We start from the raw sequence: 17,836 nt of genomic DNA, 5'->3' as shown, positions 1-17,836 counted from the left end.
CAACTGAATCTTTTCTCTCCCAACACAAGTTTTTCTCCAGTCCACAGCAGATGCCATGAACTCTGACACTGGGTAGACAACACAACCATCTGGACTCAGGCTTTTTGCTGCAGGGAACAATGTCAATCCTTCAACTATACTGTCCCCTACGAACACCATGTTACATTTTGCTGCCTCCCACTTGAATGGCATCCAATACCAAGGAATACCATGATATATATACCAAACAGCCTGAAAGGATCTCAAACACACACCAACCCATCTGTAGTAGATCCAGAGCAATATTATTGCAATTAAACCACAGCTACTTAAAATGTTTGATAGTCAAGAAAACATACAGGCTCAGTAATGAAGTGGCATAGCTTTTTGTTGACCTTGAAGAAGGCTGTCCACGGAGAGTTGGTACCTTTTGTCCTATTAATTTCACCACTCCTGTCATTACTGTGATCTTAGAATCAGCTGAAGAATCTCTGACATCCAACATCTGTGATGTCATTAAGCATGCTAAGTGGCCAATCACATTTAAGAATTCTCAGAAAGCAATTTTAAAAATCTCAAATCCTTCACTCTTTAATAATTTTATAGACAATGGAATGAAAATAATACATGGGGTTAAGTTAGAAGCTTAAGTATCATAAAGAAGCTTTATTTTCAAAATAATAATAGAAAAACTTGATATCCAACAAATATACAGTTCGATTTTGACGGCCACAGAAGTTGCTCTTAAGTAAATTCGAACTTAATATTCTGTTTAAAACACTGTCAAAACACCTTTAACAAGGGGTCTACATTTTCCAAATGTTTTCATGTAAGGCTGACACTGTAAAAGTGATGTTCATATCAATTCAAGATATTTCTAAACATTTCCATCTGTTTGGGGGGGTTCAACAATGCAGAACAGGAAAAGTTGCATTTATGCACTAAACTTCATTAATGTGGTTGCCAGAAATTTCTGCCAGCTTCACAGTTAAAATGATGGTGATGTTTCAAGGTTTTTCTGTTATTACAACTGCAAATTCAAGGCCACAGCTTGTGAAAGTGAAGGATTATGAAGAGCAGGAGGGATTAGGACCACAACTTTACACATCATACATTAATGATTTAGTTGAAGGAACTGAAGGCATTCTGGCTCAGTTTGCAGATGATACAAAAATATGTAGAGGGACAGGTAGCATTGAGGCAGCAGGGAGGCTGCAGAAGAATTTAAACAGGTTAGGAGAGTGGTCAAAGAAGTAGCAGATGGAGTTCAATGTGGGGAAGTGTCATGCACTTTGGTAGGAAGAATAAAGGCATGCACAATTTTCTAAATGGGGAGAAAATTCATAAGTCTGAAGTATAAAGAGACTTGGGAGCTCCAGTCCTGGATTCTCTCAAAGTAAAATTGCAGGTTGAATCAGTAGTTTGGAAAGCAAATGGAATGATAGCATTTATCTCAAGAGGACTTGAATATAAACGCAGGGATGTACTTCCAAGGCTCTCTAAGGCTCTGGTCAGACCACATTTGGAGTATTGTGTGCAGTTTTGAGCCCGATATCTCAGGAAGGATATACTGGCGCTGGAGCGTGTTCAGAGGAGCTTCATGACAATGGTCCCAGAAATGAAAAGCTTAACATATGAGGAATGTTTGAGGACTCTGGGTCTATACTCAAAGTGGAACAGTATAGCAGCGCTTCACAGGAGGCAACACAGCACTAATGATGTCATCTAGAAAGGGGACAAAACGTCTGCCAACAAACCTATCAGCTCAATGAACAGATTAATGAATCCAAACAGGTCTTGACCTAGATCTTCACAAAAACTTTAAATCCCAACAACTCTCTGGGTAAAACATGTTTTCCTCATCTCGCTTCTAAACTTTCTACTAATCACTTTCATTCTGTGTCGCCTAGTAACTGATCTCTCTGTTAAGGTATGTAAGTCCCTCTATATACTCTATCCAAACCTCTCGCAATTCATACACCTCAATCAAATATCCTCTGAGTATTCTGTCCAAGGAGATCAACCCCATTTTATGTTTCCTCATAGTTACACTTTTCCAGTCCTGACAATTCCCTTGTAAATCTCCTCTGTACATACACTCTTCCGACCTTCTATATTGAGCTGACCAGAACCCCACACAGTATTCAAGTTGTGACCTAACTATACACAGGAAGGCAGAAGATTTAGAAAGAAAGGAAGATGATGATGAAAACATGCCAGGTTATTCCATTTGATTTGTGGTTTATCAGTGTGGAAACTGTCAAGAGAAGAATTTGGAATTAAAATAGAAATTTAAGTTTAAAAGAAAAAAAACTCATTACATCACACAGGACAACCAAGCACATAACTGGTTAACCTGACACACAAATGCCTTCTTATGTAATGGGGGACATATTTGAAATCATGTGGAAACCTATATTGCACCTTGCTGTAGGGTGATTGATAAAAAGCAGCTTCAAATTGGCCTGTAACTGTAATATCCTGCTGCCAAGGAAAATTTAAAACCACATACTTGTGAATCAATAGTCATTCGCCAACAAAATTCAAGTCAGGGTCTCTTGGTGAAACAAAAATGAATAATTCACCACCACAGTGTCGCTCAATTAATAGGAATAGCATTTAAGGCTGAGAGTGGAGTACCTGAGTAAATTTGCTCAGATCACCAATACACCTCCAGGACAAACAAGGATGAGTTGTCAAGTTAAATACAAGCAGTCAACTGACTGAATTATAATTTACTCTTTGTGCTCAACTAAAATTAGTGCAAGGCTATTAAAATATACAGTATAAATAAGGCAATTCATCACTGGCTGACATGGATGACTTCGTCTATTTGCAGGAGCAGCACACATTCCACTTAAGGGAGGGAGTGCAGAATCACAGGTCAAATTAAGCTACTATTCCTGTTTAATTTACTTACATAATCCCTAGCTGACACAATTGTCTTTGTATGTACTTTTACAGCATTTGAGATGCATTGTTACTATATAAATGATTAATCAAATTAAGCATTTCAATGCTGATTTGTGCCCAATAGTCGTCAAGGTTAGTTACAAGAGAAAAATACTATGAATTGTTCATATCTTTCAATGTATACATGTAGAAAGCAAAATTACACAATTAATCTCGCAAAAATTTCAATTTAACCATTATGTTACTTTTTTTTGAAAGAAATAGCACCCCAAAAACACCAACTCTGTGGTTGACTTCTTCCTAGTTTCCCTTTCTATACTTCACCCTGTTTAAATCTACATTTGCACATTTAAAATAATAGACCTGATGTTTAAAATGTGATTGAGAAAATTCTTTCCCGATGGTCAAACTTGGAGGATTAACAGTATCTATTTTAGAATGGAAATGATATTTGGATATATTTTCAGTTTCTTCTAAACAGGTTAATACTGGCATTAAATATTGATCAGAGGGACTTTGTGCAAGATTACAAACTTTAATGGGAGCTTCATGGTCATTTGGTTTTTAGCTTCCTCATGTTCCCATGGTAACAGGTGCCAAATATGGTATTCTGACAATATAAATTGTGCTTCAAGATTAATAGTTTGTAATCAGATTTACTTTTTAAAATTTTTACACTAATTTAATTTTTTTAAAGCTGGGTTTGAGGAATGAACTCATTATTAAACCTCTACCTCCCGAAGTAAGGGAAAATTCTTAAATAGTGTCTTCATTAAGTAAGTTAATCCAATGCAAAAGTGAAGCTGAGAGTTGAAAATTGGGCATACTTTCTGCCTCAAAATAATGCTCCAGAATCTCCAAAAAACTTAAAATTCAAACTAAGCCCAAAGGCAGAAAAATGTATTTCCCATTTCTGTGTTCTTCAATATACTGAAGAAAGAAAAACCCTGCACTTTTAAAGTGCTGTTCATTGCCGCAGGGCATACCAGAAAAGACTGCACAACCTGTGAAATACTTTTAAGTGAAGTCATCGTTCTATTGTAACAAACAAGGTCTCACAAACAACAAACCAGAAACTCTTTCAGTGCGGTTGATTGAAGGGCACAAGGGAACTACTTTGGCCCTCTTTGAAGAATGCCATGAGATGATATACATGTACACTGTACTTTAAAAGGCTGCTTTAATCATGCACAAGTTTTAAATCCATTGCAAGCATTGTTATCCAACTGTTTGTTCAAGGTTGTTATGGATTCCAGTTGACACCATATTGCATTCCAAATATATTGTTGCAAAACATGCTTGTTGAGTAGCAGGCAGTCATTTATCTGCTTTGATTCAAGCAACTTCAATGAAAAACATGTTAACAAGCCAGGACCAGTTTTTCAAACGAAGCATTTCTGTAATTGCTAATTCAATGAAATCAAAAGAAGTGTTCCATTTTGAGGACCCACCGTTCCACTTAAGATATTTTCCTAGATGTTAGTTTTCTTCAAAATATTATTTTGTTTTTGCATAGTACTTCTAAAATAACCATTTTCCTATTCCATTTTCAATAATCTAATTGAGACCAGGGCAGACACAGGTAGTATGCTACCAGCTGTACATTATGGGGTTAAGAGATATTTATTTATGAGTATTACATTTTATTGTTGAAACATTGTAGCAGCACATTACTGCAGATGGTGGAATTCATGTGACAACATAAAATGCTGGTGATCACAGTGGTGGAGAGACAACAAACTAATGTAAAAAATTCTTCACCAGAGCTGGCATGAATTTGTGGAGGGGACAGCATTTATGCAGTAGTGGGGTGTGGGAGGAACGTGTTGGGGGTGGAGGGCACTCCACCCTCTATTACCATTGCATAAATGCTGTCCCTTCCACACTTCATGTTAGCTCCAAAGAAGAGTCGAGACTCAAAAACGTTAGCTTGCTCTCTGGTCATGGATGCTGGATCAGTGGTGCTGGAAGAGCACAGCAATTCAGGCAGCATCCGAGGACAGGCAAAATCGACGTTTCGGGCAAAAGCCCTGCCGAAACGTCGATTTTGCCTGTCCTCGGATGCTGCCTGAATTGCTGTGCTCTTCCAGCACCACTGATCCAGAATCTGGTTTCCAGCATCTGCAGTCATTGTTTTTACCTCATGGATGCTGCCTGACTTGTAGTGATCTTCAGCAATTTTTGTTTTCAGTACATATTGTCTATTCCTTCAGACATTATAAACAAGAAATTATTGCATTATCTCAAAACATTTCATTTTATTTGTTCTGCAACTGTACTCATGGCTAAATAAGAAAGTTAAAGATAACAAAGACAAAAACTAGAGCATAACATCAACCAAAGGCCTTGGTACACTGGAAGATTGGGTAACTTTTAAAGATCAACAAAGGGTTACTGAAAAACAAAGTAATTAAAAAGACTAAAGGTATATTATGAAAGAAGCCTAATTTAAAATATAAAAAAAAGCAAAAGTTTCTATAAGTATTTAAAATGGAAGAGAGCAGCTAAAGTGAACGTTCGTAACTTGGAGCATGAGACCGGTGAGTTAATCGTGTGGAAATCAGAAATGCCAAGAGAAACTAAATCAACATTTTGCCTCAGTTTTCATGGTGTAAGACACTAGTACCATCCCAATAGTAACAGGAAAAGCAGCGGTTATAGCAAGGGAGGAACTTGGAACAATCATCACTTGGGAAATACAGTGAGCAAAATATTGGAATTGAAGTCCCTAGGGCCTGAAGTACTATAGGATCATAAAGACAATGGTAGCAAAGATAATGGATCATTTGGTTATAATATTCCAAACTTCCCTGGATATCAGATAGGTTCCAATGGATTAAAAAAAGAGAGGGAGACAGAAAGTAGGAAATTATAGACCAATTATTTTAACATCTGTTGTTAAAAATTGTTAGAATCATTATTAAGGAAGTAATAGTAGTCGAAAAGCATGGCGCTGGAAAAGCGCAGCAGGCAGGCAGAATCCGAGGAGCAGGACAATCAATGTTTCAGGCATAAGTCCTTCATCAGCATTCCTGACGAAGGGCTTATGCCTGAAACGCCAACTCTCCTGCTCCTCGAAAGCTGCCTGACCTACTGCGCTTCTCCAGTGCCACAATTTTCAACTCTGAAAATTTTCACCTAGTCAAAGTAATAACAGGACTTGTTTGAAGTGTCAAAATGCAAGAGTCAGCATGGTTTTATGAAAGGTAAATCATGTTTGTCTAATTTGCTGATGTTTACGGATGTAACAAACATAGTGAATGACGGGTTCCTGTAGATGTAGTATATTTGGACTTCCGGAAAGCATTTGATAAGGTGCTGCACAAGGAGTTAATACATAAGGCATGATCACATGGGGTTTGGGGAAGTTTATTAACTTGAATAGAGGATTCACTAATCAACCAAAAACTGAGTTGGGATAATTTTTTTTCTCTATTTTGCAAGATGTGACCAGTGGGGTGCCACAAGTTTAGTCTGCAGACAAGAACTATCTACGATCTATACTAAAGAGTTTGATGCAGGCGTAGAAGGTATGACCATCAAATTTGCACATAACACGAAAATAGCTGGGAAGGTAAGTTGCAATAAAGAAATGAGAAATTTACAAATTGGTACTTGTAGGTTAGGTGATTGTGCCAAAATCTGGCAATGGATTTTAACATGGTATGAAGTTGTCAATTTTTGTCTAAAGAATAACAAGGCAACTCATTATCTAAATACAAACTTCAAAGTACTTTGGTGCAGAGGAATCTGTGCCCTCATGTTTCAATCACAGAAAACTCGTATGCAGGTGCAGCAAATAATAAGGTAAGTTAATGCAAGTCTGGCATTTATTCCTAAAGGAATAGCATATAAAAATAGGGAAATGTTGCTGCAACTGTATAAAGCACTACTGAGACTGCACTTGTAGGACTTCATACAATCTTGGTCCCCTGATTTGAGGTGGTATGTAGTTGCGTTAGAAGTTTTTCAGAGGAAGTTCATAGATTGATTCCAGAGATGAGAGTTTTTTTTATACACATGTTGCAGAACAAAATTAACATTAATCTAAAATAAAGAATTATGTAGGATAAAACTTGTTTTTTTTTTAAGTTATTGAGTCCAATGCATCTTTCCCTTAAGGTCAATGACAGTGTCATCTATGAAAATGGAGTCTCAATGAAGAAGAATACATTCTTCAAATTTGTGACTACATCATTTATAATGTAACTGCATCTAACTACATACACAGGAAAATGTTGCGGGAAATGTAAGGGCTTTTGTGATCTACACCTTTGCACTTATATTCCAAAATAACTTTTATAGTGTTAATTCTTTTTAAACATATCAGTATTTGTAAGCCTATTTCACAGTGTATCAAGTACCAATGACTTCAGTAAAACTTAAAAGTAGTAGGACCCCTTCCAGGAAGTACCTTCGTAAAACAGTTGGACTTTAATGATTTGGAGGTGCCGTTTTGGACTGGTACAATCAACCCCACCGCCCTGTGGCCCAACATTTCAACTGCCCCTTCCACTCTGCTGAGGACCTGCAGGTCTTGGGCCTCCTCCACCGCCACTCCCTCACCACCTGACATCTGGAGGAAGAACGCCTCATCTTCCGCCTGGGAACACTTCAACCCCATGGCATCAATGTGGATTTCACCAGTTTCCTCATTTCCCCTTCCCCCACCTCACCCCAGCACCACCCTCATGACCTGTCCTACCTGCCTATCTTCCTTTCCACCTATCCACTCCACCCTCCTCTCTGACCTATCACCTTCATCCCCACTCCCATTCACCCATTGTACTCTATGCTACTTTCTCCCCAACCCCCTCTCCACTATCCTGCCTCTATTCCTGATGAAGGGTTTTTGCCGGAAACGTTGATTTTCCTGCTCCTCGGATGTTGCCTGACCTGCTGTGCTTCCAGCACCACTCTAATCTATAGAAATGGTATAAATATGTCTTTACCATAGTATATTAATCAAAGTATCTATAATGTTGGCCTGGTGGGAAAAATATTGCCTCTGTGGCACTAAATGACGGAGATGGTGACTGACTAAGTTTGATTCTCAAATAATACTGAGGTAGTTGATCTCAACTCTAATGGTAGTTGACATCAGTGCTGCTGGCTATAAAGGTAAATAAAGAATACAGATTCTTAAAAAAAATGAGAAAAAAATGTATGAATGATGCAATGTGCATAACATCAATACAAACAGCATTTGAAAAATCAACAGCAATATACACTGTTCAATAACTACAAAATAATAATGCATAAACAAAATATTCATCTTACCTTAACTGCTAATATTTTTCCACTTGGAACATGGTAAGCTCTGTGTGGATATAAAATATAGACACTGAATAATCCACATACCAAAGCAGTGCATGAGATTCACATCAAAACAATGTGTTAATCGTGAAGTTTGGGTTCACAACAAATCTGTTGTTTAATAAATCAATCAATTCTACTTTCTCTGCTGTGCAGCCTTCTAAAGTCTCAGACCATAGATTTCAGCAAATATGGCAGCTAAGCAACTGTACATCTTTCTTTGGCTGTCCATACTTTTTAACCTGGGGAGAAAGTGAGGTCTGCAGATGCTGGAGATCAGAGATGGAAATGTGTTGCTGGAAAAGCGCAGCAGGTCAGGCAGCATCTAGGGAACAGGAGAATCGACGTTTCGGGCATTAGCCCTTCTTCAGGAATGAGGAAAGTTGTCCAGCAGGCTAAGATAAAAGATAGGGAGGAGGGACTTGGGGGAGGGGCGTCGGAAATGTGATAGGTGGAAAGAGGTCAAGGTGAGGGTGATAGGTCAGACTAGGGTGGGGGCGGAGAGGTCGGGAAGAAGATTGCAGGTTAGGAAGGCGGTGCAGGTTAGGAAGGGATGAACTCTGATTTCACCAGTTTCCTCATTTCCCCTCCCCCCAGCCTGTCTCAGTCAAATCCATCAAATTCAGCACCGCCTTCCTAACCTGCAATCTTCTTCCCGACCTCTCCGCCCCCACCCTAGTCTGACCTATCACCCTCACCTTGACCTCTTTCCACCTATCACATTTCCGACGCCCCTCCCCCAAGTCCCTCCTCCCTACCTTTTATCTTAGCCTGCTGGACTAACTTTCCTCATTCCTGAAGAAGGGCTAATGCCCGAAATGTCGATTCTCCTGTTCCCTAGATGCTGCCTGACCTGCTGCGCTTTTCCAGCAACACATTTCCATCTCATACTTTTTACCTGCCCCAGCCAATGTTCCTAATGATGAAGGATAGAACATTTTGGTACCCAAATGCTACATTTATATCCCACTGAGAAGTATCTTGGCTGAACACAAGATTGCAAATCAATGGTCTGACAGTGCAATAGTTGAGGGAACTTAGAAACAATTGCTTGTAGAGCCTGAAACTCTTAGGGTGGATTTTCTGATGTGTGGTGGGTTCATGAAATGTTTGTGCTCACTTATCCTGTTGAATGTTGACCTTCATGAATCTTCCAGGCTCATGGTTATTTACTTGTTGATGGCAGGTGTCTGGCAGTTGTCCCAGATGGGTCAGCTGTCGCAGGTGAGAATTAGAGAAAAATTGCTGCACACTTGCCATGATGCCAACCCAATTGAAGAAAATAAATTTTTCAAAATTTACTACCTTGGGATAAAAAATTGACTGACTGCACCAGGTATCAGATTGTTCCTTTATAAAAGTCCTCACCTAAGTAACACTGAAAATGAAGGACATATTTGTTTTCATTATAAGCTGCTTTATTAAGGCATTAATAATGGGAAATCAATTGTCTAATTTGAATGCATTTGCTGCAATATGGACGTAAGTATTCAACATAGACCACCATTTCCAGTAGGAAAACTCTTCACCCGTTTCTCAACACTGATCATCCTTACATTTTACCTCTTACTGAGCTGCTCAGCATATAATTGCTACCAACTCACTGATATTTTTTAAAGTGGCAGCAAAAATTTATGTTGCCACTTTAGTGTAACTAATTTGATTAAACTGACTTCACCACCTGAATGTTGGTCAATACATCATCATATGACATTTGTAGAACAAAATCATTTCACTGTACAGAAAACAATCCTTATTGGAGGCTCTGGCCAGCATGTTCTAACCACAAAACTGCAACAATAGGCATTTAACATTATGGTAGTTAGTGTAAATTTAAAATTATATGGAAGTATATAAAAAGAAAATAAATCAATGGAATATGAAATCAAATTATAGCAGAATTGATATGTTTAAATGACCTCTTAAAGCAAGGTAAATTATTGCTGAAGAAAAATTACATAACAGATACATAAATGTGCATAAATCAATTGAAAAACAGTAACATTAAAGAACCAGGCAACACAATGCATGTTTACAGTTGATTCTACACATGGTAGAGAGAGGAGAGATAAAGATCAAGTTTCCAAATATTTGACACACATTGCAGCATTCTAGCTAAATTGCATAAAAACGTGCTAGTTCCACTACTGAGTAAAAGTCAACCCAATTAAACACAATCTATGAACTTTCGGTGAGGAATGGAATAGTAAAGAATACAGTGTATTCTACTGATTGAATGCACTGTCAACACAAACCACTTCTGCAATAGAAATACCACAGTTTTGATGTAAAATAAAGGGTCCTTTTACACTGCCTCAAGTACACAGGCAGCACGGTGGCACAGTGGTTAGCACTGCTGCCTCACAGCGCCGGAGACCCAGGTTCAATTCCCGCCTCAGGTGACTAACTGTGGAGTTTGCACATTCTCCCCGTGCAAAGTTTGCCAATGTTGTTGGGCTGAAGGGCCTATTTACACACTGTAATGTAATCTAATCTAATCTAATCTACACGGTGACTAGTGACATTTCTAATTTTCACACTAGTCATTCTATTTTACAAGCAACTCACACCTGCAAGTCTCCATAAGGTATCCTAATTGACCTTTAACACTGTGACTTCAAACGACACAAGTAAATACTCAACTACACTGCTCAGTATTGGAATAAGTTTACTTGCATTCAGTGCTGATCATGTGAGTCAGTAACCCAGGAGTCAGACTTAGAAAGTGCAAAACTAAACTTCTAGTCATTTTTACATGCAAGCAAGAGTGAGTGAAAGAACTGTTTCCTTATCCATAATGTGAGTCACCAGGATGTTAGGTAATTTTCAAACCTGGCCAAACTAATATAAACACATAGCAATTAAAGAACAAAATCCCTATGCACCGTATGCATCCATTACTATAACATCAAACCGATCAGGCTGTTTTTATAACATAACCCACTTACAGAATTCCCCAAATACCACATCACTTCCTATTCCCCTAATAAAGCCCATTTGAGGTCATGCATGTTTCTGGAGCCCTACTTATCCAAGAACCTGCAGCTATTCTGCTTTAAATTGCTCCAGGTCCTGGCCAGATTAACTTTAAAGGGTCATAATGTAAAACATGCTGGTGACAAAGTATTCATACTATTTCTACTTCAGATCTGCTTGTCGGTTTACGCTGGGGATATAAACCTTAAAAGAGCCTTGCCTTCGACAAGAAGGGGTGAATTTTAATACCAGATTTATATCATTGCAGTTTAATTCTGATTAAATTTAGGACAGATTTATAGCAATACAAAGTCTCTAGCGTAAATTGGGATTCTAGGTTAAAGCACCTCAATTTGCTCGTTTAACGTATAAAAGCATGAAAAAGCTTTAATATCCAGGTCTAATGTGAAATTCCCCACATACTCTATGAGCATATTAGCATTAAATAGGCTTGACCAATGCATTAAATTATTCAACTCAAGAACATTACTACTTGCTCTTAACCTTTCATAATCTAATCACCTATTTACAGGTTTCTGTTTTATTTGCAGCTGTGGTTCTATCGTTTAAAGTCATAGATTTAATATGGCATTTTTATATCACAGCCTACTCATTGGCAAACTTTGCACATTAGGTAGAATAAGCAGACCAGCTTTTAAGTAATTTAAAATAGCCTAATTAGAAGAGGCAGTTTCATGATTGTGGCAGTTAGCATTACAACACATGAAATCCCTTGCCCAAATTAAGTGCTGATTACTGTACTTAAGAGGTGACTCCAGGCAGATCCATATCAGAAAGATATTTTAGCTCCACAGTCAGTAAGGACCATGGTCAGCATGAATAAATACTTCCCTTGAGTAACACAAAGGTGAAATAAGCACAGCTGGAAGTTTAGTTCAAGTGGGAATTCAGTGCTGAGGGAGACAGAGGTGCTTTAACTAAGGTGTACTGCAAAAAGTAAACTCTCCAGAGTGAGAGGTGAGTGGAAGAGGATAAAAGGCATAGACTGAAGGGCCTACATGCAATGAAACCAGTGGCAGAGTGACATCATGAACAATGTGTCACAAGTATCGACAAAATATCTGATTGGTAGATGTATTTCTAGTCTTTAAAGTAAAAATAAAGTCTTCAGTTTGTTTTTAGCTCCCTAATCATTTTCTTCCTTCTTAAAAATAACCGACTGCTCTCTGCTACCTCATACTTCTCTCTGCCACTACACCTCCCTCCCACCAATACCTGTGGTCTGACATCACCTCTGTTGCATGAAAGGTACTCCCTCACTCACTTTTGTTACACCCCATTCTCCATCACCACCAAACCCACATGCTTTCTGTGCTCCATCCTCCCTCTCTTGGAATACCTCAACATCTATCATCCACATGCACTAGCCCTAATAGCTGTGCCACCCACGTGCATCTTAGTAATTCAACCCCTTTATGTTACAGGTGAAGAGCAAGAGGGGAATGAGTCTGGGTGGCTTACCCCATAACAGATCAGAACGACAGAACAGGTAGCAAAGTACGGATATTTGTGACTTAAGAAAGGGTTCTTGCCCTAGCAGGAGAAGGCAGGGACCACTTTTGCGGAAATGTGGAGGAATCCATGTTCCAATAGCCAACTAAGTAACACTTGTTATCTCATTGCAACAGTCACATTAACCAGGAGTTGGACATCACTACTAACCAGCAACTGTAATGCCTTCCGCCTCTTATGTCTTTTAGGCATACCTATTCGCCCAAGGATCAGCCCGTCTCCCTATAAGGAAAGTTCCTCTGCCTTCCCAAATGATAGTACGGACAGAGTGGAGGGACTATCATCTACACTGATTCCTGGAACACCCAGTAACATGGCTGAGGACATTTCAATAAGTGCATTCTTATAGAACCCAAAGTTCCACACACCAACAGCTCTGCAGATGGGGAAGGGAAAAATGCCAGCAGTTGGAGGATTGATGGGGACTGGGCATGTGCTAAGCCCCCACCTGGAAATGACCTTGTGAGTTTAGCAGTGAACAACTTTGTTCAGATGCATAGAGAGGAGCTGAACTGCCAGCAGGCACACAAGAGGCACTGGCCATCATAACGGAGAAACTGCAACGATGCGGCCAACTCAGCGACAAACATAGGTCCATCCTTCACAAATCTGCTCACTTACCTCACCCATTGCGCATTCCAACACAGCAGTTATCTTTAACACTGTCCTCTGCCAGTGGCATCCAAACTCAACAAACACCCCAAAATCCCCAACATCATTCTCACCTTTCTAGTTAGCAATTTCATCAACCCCAGAGACTTCACACTTTGGCACACCATCACCCAAACCGTGTACATTCAACTACAGCTGCCTACCCATTCCTTCAGTCCCCCAGCTCCTCTTTCCCTTAATTTCACTCAGAGATTAAGATGCATCCCCACAGTGGGACATGAAGGCTCACTGTGTACAAATGTAGGAAAACAGCAGCAAATAAGGTCAAAGGGAAAATTCCGATAAAGGCAAATTTAATGCAGCTTTACTTAAATACATGTAGTATTTGAGATTAAACACAAGAATTAATGGTACAAATAGAGCTAATGTGTATGATCTAATAGCTGTTACAAAGACATAGTTATAAGGAGATCAAAGCTGAGAATTAAAGATTCAGGTTGAATAGAATAGATAGAATCCCTACAGTGTTGAAATAGGCTCTTCGGCCCAACAAGTTCACATCACCCTCTGAAGAGTAACCCACCCAGACTCATTCCCCTACTGCTCTACATTTACGCCTGACTAATGCACCTAACCTACACATCCATGAACACCATGGGCAATTTAGCATAGCCAATTCACCTAACCTGCACATCTTTGGATTGTGGGAGGGAACCAGAGCACCCGGAGGAAATCCACGCAGACACGGGGATAACGTGCAAACTCCACACAGACAGTTGGCTGAGGCTGAAATCAAACCCGGGTCCCTGGCGCTGTGAAGCAACAGTGCTAACCAATGAGCCACCATGCCACCCACGGTGTATCAGACGTTTCAAAAGTTTTACACCTCACTGAAATAGGGTGCTGGAAATCAAGTTCTCTTATTCCCACACTCATCACAAAAATTAAAGATTTTTAAAAGTACACACAATTTTCCAATTTATTGATCTTTTACACAGATTGAGAGAATGCATGGATCAGGTTTCTGTAGTTAACAAGGATTATTATTCATTACAAATAAATAGATTCCACCTATAGATAACAATTAAGCACAATCGACAAATAACTCTACCAGTTAAAACCAGAATGATAAAGGTCTTTGACTTTTTATTTAAAACTCACATCAACTTAGAGCAACTGAAAAAGGGAATAAAATGACTATCTTCAGACTTGAAATACTTTTCAGTGCAGAATAAAATCATGTCTTTCTCTTCCAGAGGTCCAAATACTTCTCCCTCAAACATTCACAACCACAAGCTCTTCAGCTTCACCAGAGCCAATCACATAATAGTTGGCAGGCAGAAGACCTTTGTCATTAATAACTAGTCACCACGTCACAAGCAACCAGTTACTTTTTGACTGCCAAATCTCGATTGTACTCAGCTTCCTGGCTTCAGCTCATATGCAACAAGGCATTTTTCAGGGCTTATGCCAGTTTGGTAAAGAACACTTACAAAGGGTCCAGATGTAGGTTTACTCACTGAGCTGGAAGATTCATTTTCAGACGTTTCGTCACCATACTATGTAACATCTTCAGTGGGCCTCTGGACAAAGCATTGCTGATGATTCCTGCTTTCTATTTATATGTTATTTGGCTTGGTGTTGAAATTTTCTGCGGTGATGTAATTTCCTGTTCTTTTTCTCAGAGGGTTGTAAATTATGCCCAAGTTAATGTGTTTTTTAGTAGAGTTCTGGTTGGAATGCCATGCTTCTAGGAATTCTCATGCATGTCTCTGTTTGGCTTGTCCTAGGATGGATGTGTTGGCCCAGTCAAAGTGGTGTCCTTCCTAATCTGTATGTCAGAATATGAGTGAGAGAGAGTGTTATGTCGTTTAGTGGCTAGTTTTCTGCCTGTTTGTCCAATGTCGTGTTTGTTACAGTCCTTGCATGGTGTTTTATACATGACATTAGTTTAGCTTGTTGTCTGTATAGGGTCTTTCAAGTTCATTAGCTGCTGTTTTAGTGTGTTGGTGGGTTTGTAGGCTACCATGGTGCCAAGGGATCTGAGTAGTCTGGCAGTCATTTCTGAGATGTCTTTGAATTAGGGGAGAGTGGATAGGGTTTCTGGATGTGTTTTGTCTGCTTGTTTGGGTTTGTTACCTAGTACGGTGACAAAAATGAACCTTCTAGCTCAGCGAGCAAACCTATATCCAGAACCTCAACCTGAGCTACAAATCTTCTCAAACCTCGCTAACTTAGAAAGGGTTTCAGATAACTTGCAATAAAAACAGTAATACTTCAACAACTGTTGGCTTGACCCTAGACTCCCTAAATGTAGATAAACTGTTGGACAGAAAAAGAATCAGGAGATAAGGAGGGGATTTTTTTTTAAAAAAAGCAGTACAATTTTCACAGGTGATTTTAATTTTCATGTTGACTGGGAAAGTCAAATTGGCAGGGATAGCTAAGAGGAAGAATTCATGGAGTGTATACCGGTTGGTTTCCGAGAACAATATGTTGTGGAATCAAACCAGGGATCAGGATATTTTGGATTTACTAATGTGAAATGAAGCAAGTTTAATAATTGATCTCAGAGTAAAAAGATGCCTTGGGAAACAGTGACCAGAGTATAGTAGACTTTAGCATTCAGCTTGAGAAACATGAGTCAGAAACAGTCCACCGCCAAACCACAACAACGCGACGGTCGGAGGAGGAGCGTCTTATCTTCCGACTGGGAACCCTCCAACCACAGGGGATGAACTTGGACTTCACCAGTTTCTTCATCCCCCCTCCCCCCACCTTGTCTCAGCCGAATCCCTCCAGCCCGGCACCGCCTTCCTGACCTGCAGTCTTCTTCTTGACCTCTCCGCCTCCATCCTACTCCGACCTATCACCCTCACCTTGACCTCTTTCCACCTATCACATTTCCAACGCCCCTCCTCCAAGTCCCTCCTCCCTACCTTTTATCTTCTCCTGCTGAACACTCTCTGCTCATTCCTGAAGAAGGGCCTGTGCCCGAAACGTCGAATCTCCTGTTCCCTGGATGCTACCTGACCTGCTGTGCTGTTCCAGCAATAAAGTTTCAACTTTGATCTCCAGCATCTGCAGACCTCACTTTCTCCATGAGTCAGAAACAACAGTGCTAAACTTAAATAAGGATAATTACAATGAAATGAGTGCAGAGTTAGCTGGAGTGGACTGAGAAAGGAATTTAGCAGCAAAGTCAGTTGAGGAACAATGGTAGATGTTTGAGAAAATAGTTCATGACTTGTAATAAAGACATATCCATTAAGAGAAAAGGCTTTGAGGAAGTATATAAGCCAACCGTGTTTAGCTAAGGAAGGTCTGGGGAGCATTGAATTGAAAAAGGAAAAAAGACACATTATGGTAAAGACTGGTGGTTCAATAGAGGCACTTATAAAAACTAAAACATACCAAAAAAGAGAAGAGGCAGGATATAAACTTTGAGGGAAAACTTGCAAGAGACATCAAGAGGGTCTGCAAGAGCTTCTTTAAACATATAAAAAGGAAGAGAGAAGCCAGAGTGAACATAGGCCCCTTAGAGAATGGTACTGGGGAAATAGGTAATGACAGAGGAGATGAACAAACAGTCTTCACAACAAAAGATACTAATAGCATTTTCAAGCCACTAGATAATCAAAGAATAAAAAGTATTGAGGAAATAAATACAATAACATAGTAGAGAAAAAGTACAAAGCAAAACTAATGGGACCTGATGGGATGTATCCTAGGATATTCAAGGAAGTAGCTACAAAGATAGTGGTTGCACAGGCAGTGATCTTCCAAGAATCCTTAGATTCTGGAAATGTCTCAGAGGATTGGAAAACTGCCAATCTAATATCCTTATTCAAAAAGGGAAAGAGACCAAAAAAAAACAAGTCATACTAAAGACCAGTTAGCTTAATATCAGTATTTTTGAAAACGTTAGAGCCCACTATAAAGTATATAATACCAGTGCATTCAGAAATACAAGCAGAGACAGCATAACTTCATGAAGGAGAAATCATGCCTGACAATTCGGCCACTTAAGAGCCCATGATAGTGGAGATAGTTGCAGTTACATAGTGATAATACCACTGCACTAGTAATTCAAAATCCCAAGTTAATGTTCTCTGGACATGGACTTGAATCCCACCACTGTAGATGGTAAAATCTGAAGTAAATTAAAAGCTAATTTAATGGAAAGCACATAACCACTGTTGATTGACGTAAAGACTCCTGTCCTTTAGGGCCAGAAATCTGTTATCCTTACCTGGTCTGGTTTGTATACAATTTCAGATCCACAGCAGTGTGGTTTACTCTTACATATCTTTAATTATCCAGAGGGCGGTTAATTATTCTGGCCTAGCCTGCAATCTCATTTCCCATGAACAAATGAAAGAAAAAGTATATAACCATGGATAGAGGATTGGCTAACTAATAGAAGACAGAGTTAATATAAAAGGAACATTTTCAGGATAGCAATCCGTAACTAGTGGAGTGCCATAAAAATCAGTGCTGGGGTCAC

General features: G+C 39.4%; 1 protein-coding gene across 9 annotated transcripts in view; it reads right to left on the bottom strand.

Annotated features, from left to right (window-relative positions):
• map2k5 (mitogen-activated protein kinase kinase 5) overlaps positions 1–17,836 on the bottom strand; it is a 379,209-nt gene that overhangs the window by 204,406 nt on the left and 156,967 nt on the right. For all 9 annotated transcript variants that reach the window (XM_087981145.1, XM_087981146.1, XM_087981147.1 and 6 more), the window contains exon 9: positions 8,173–8,212. In XM_087981145.1, the coding sequence (XP_087837271.1) occupies positions 8,173–8,212 (40 nt within the window). The remainder of the gene's footprint in view (positions 1–8,172; positions 8,213–17,836) is intronic.

Source organism: Chiloscyllium plagiosum, unplaced genomic scaffold, assembly GCF_037043375.1.
Source record: "Chiloscyllium plagiosum isolate Xiang-an unplaced genomic scaffold, Cpla_swu_hap1 HiC_scaffold_39, whole genome shotgun sequence".
NCBI lineage: Eukaryota > Metazoa > Chordata > Chondrichthyes > Orectolobiformes > Hemiscylliidae > Chiloscyllium > Chiloscyllium plagiosum.
Note: the sequence above shows the minus strand (reverse complement) of the source record. Positions and strands in the feature narration are given on the sequence as shown.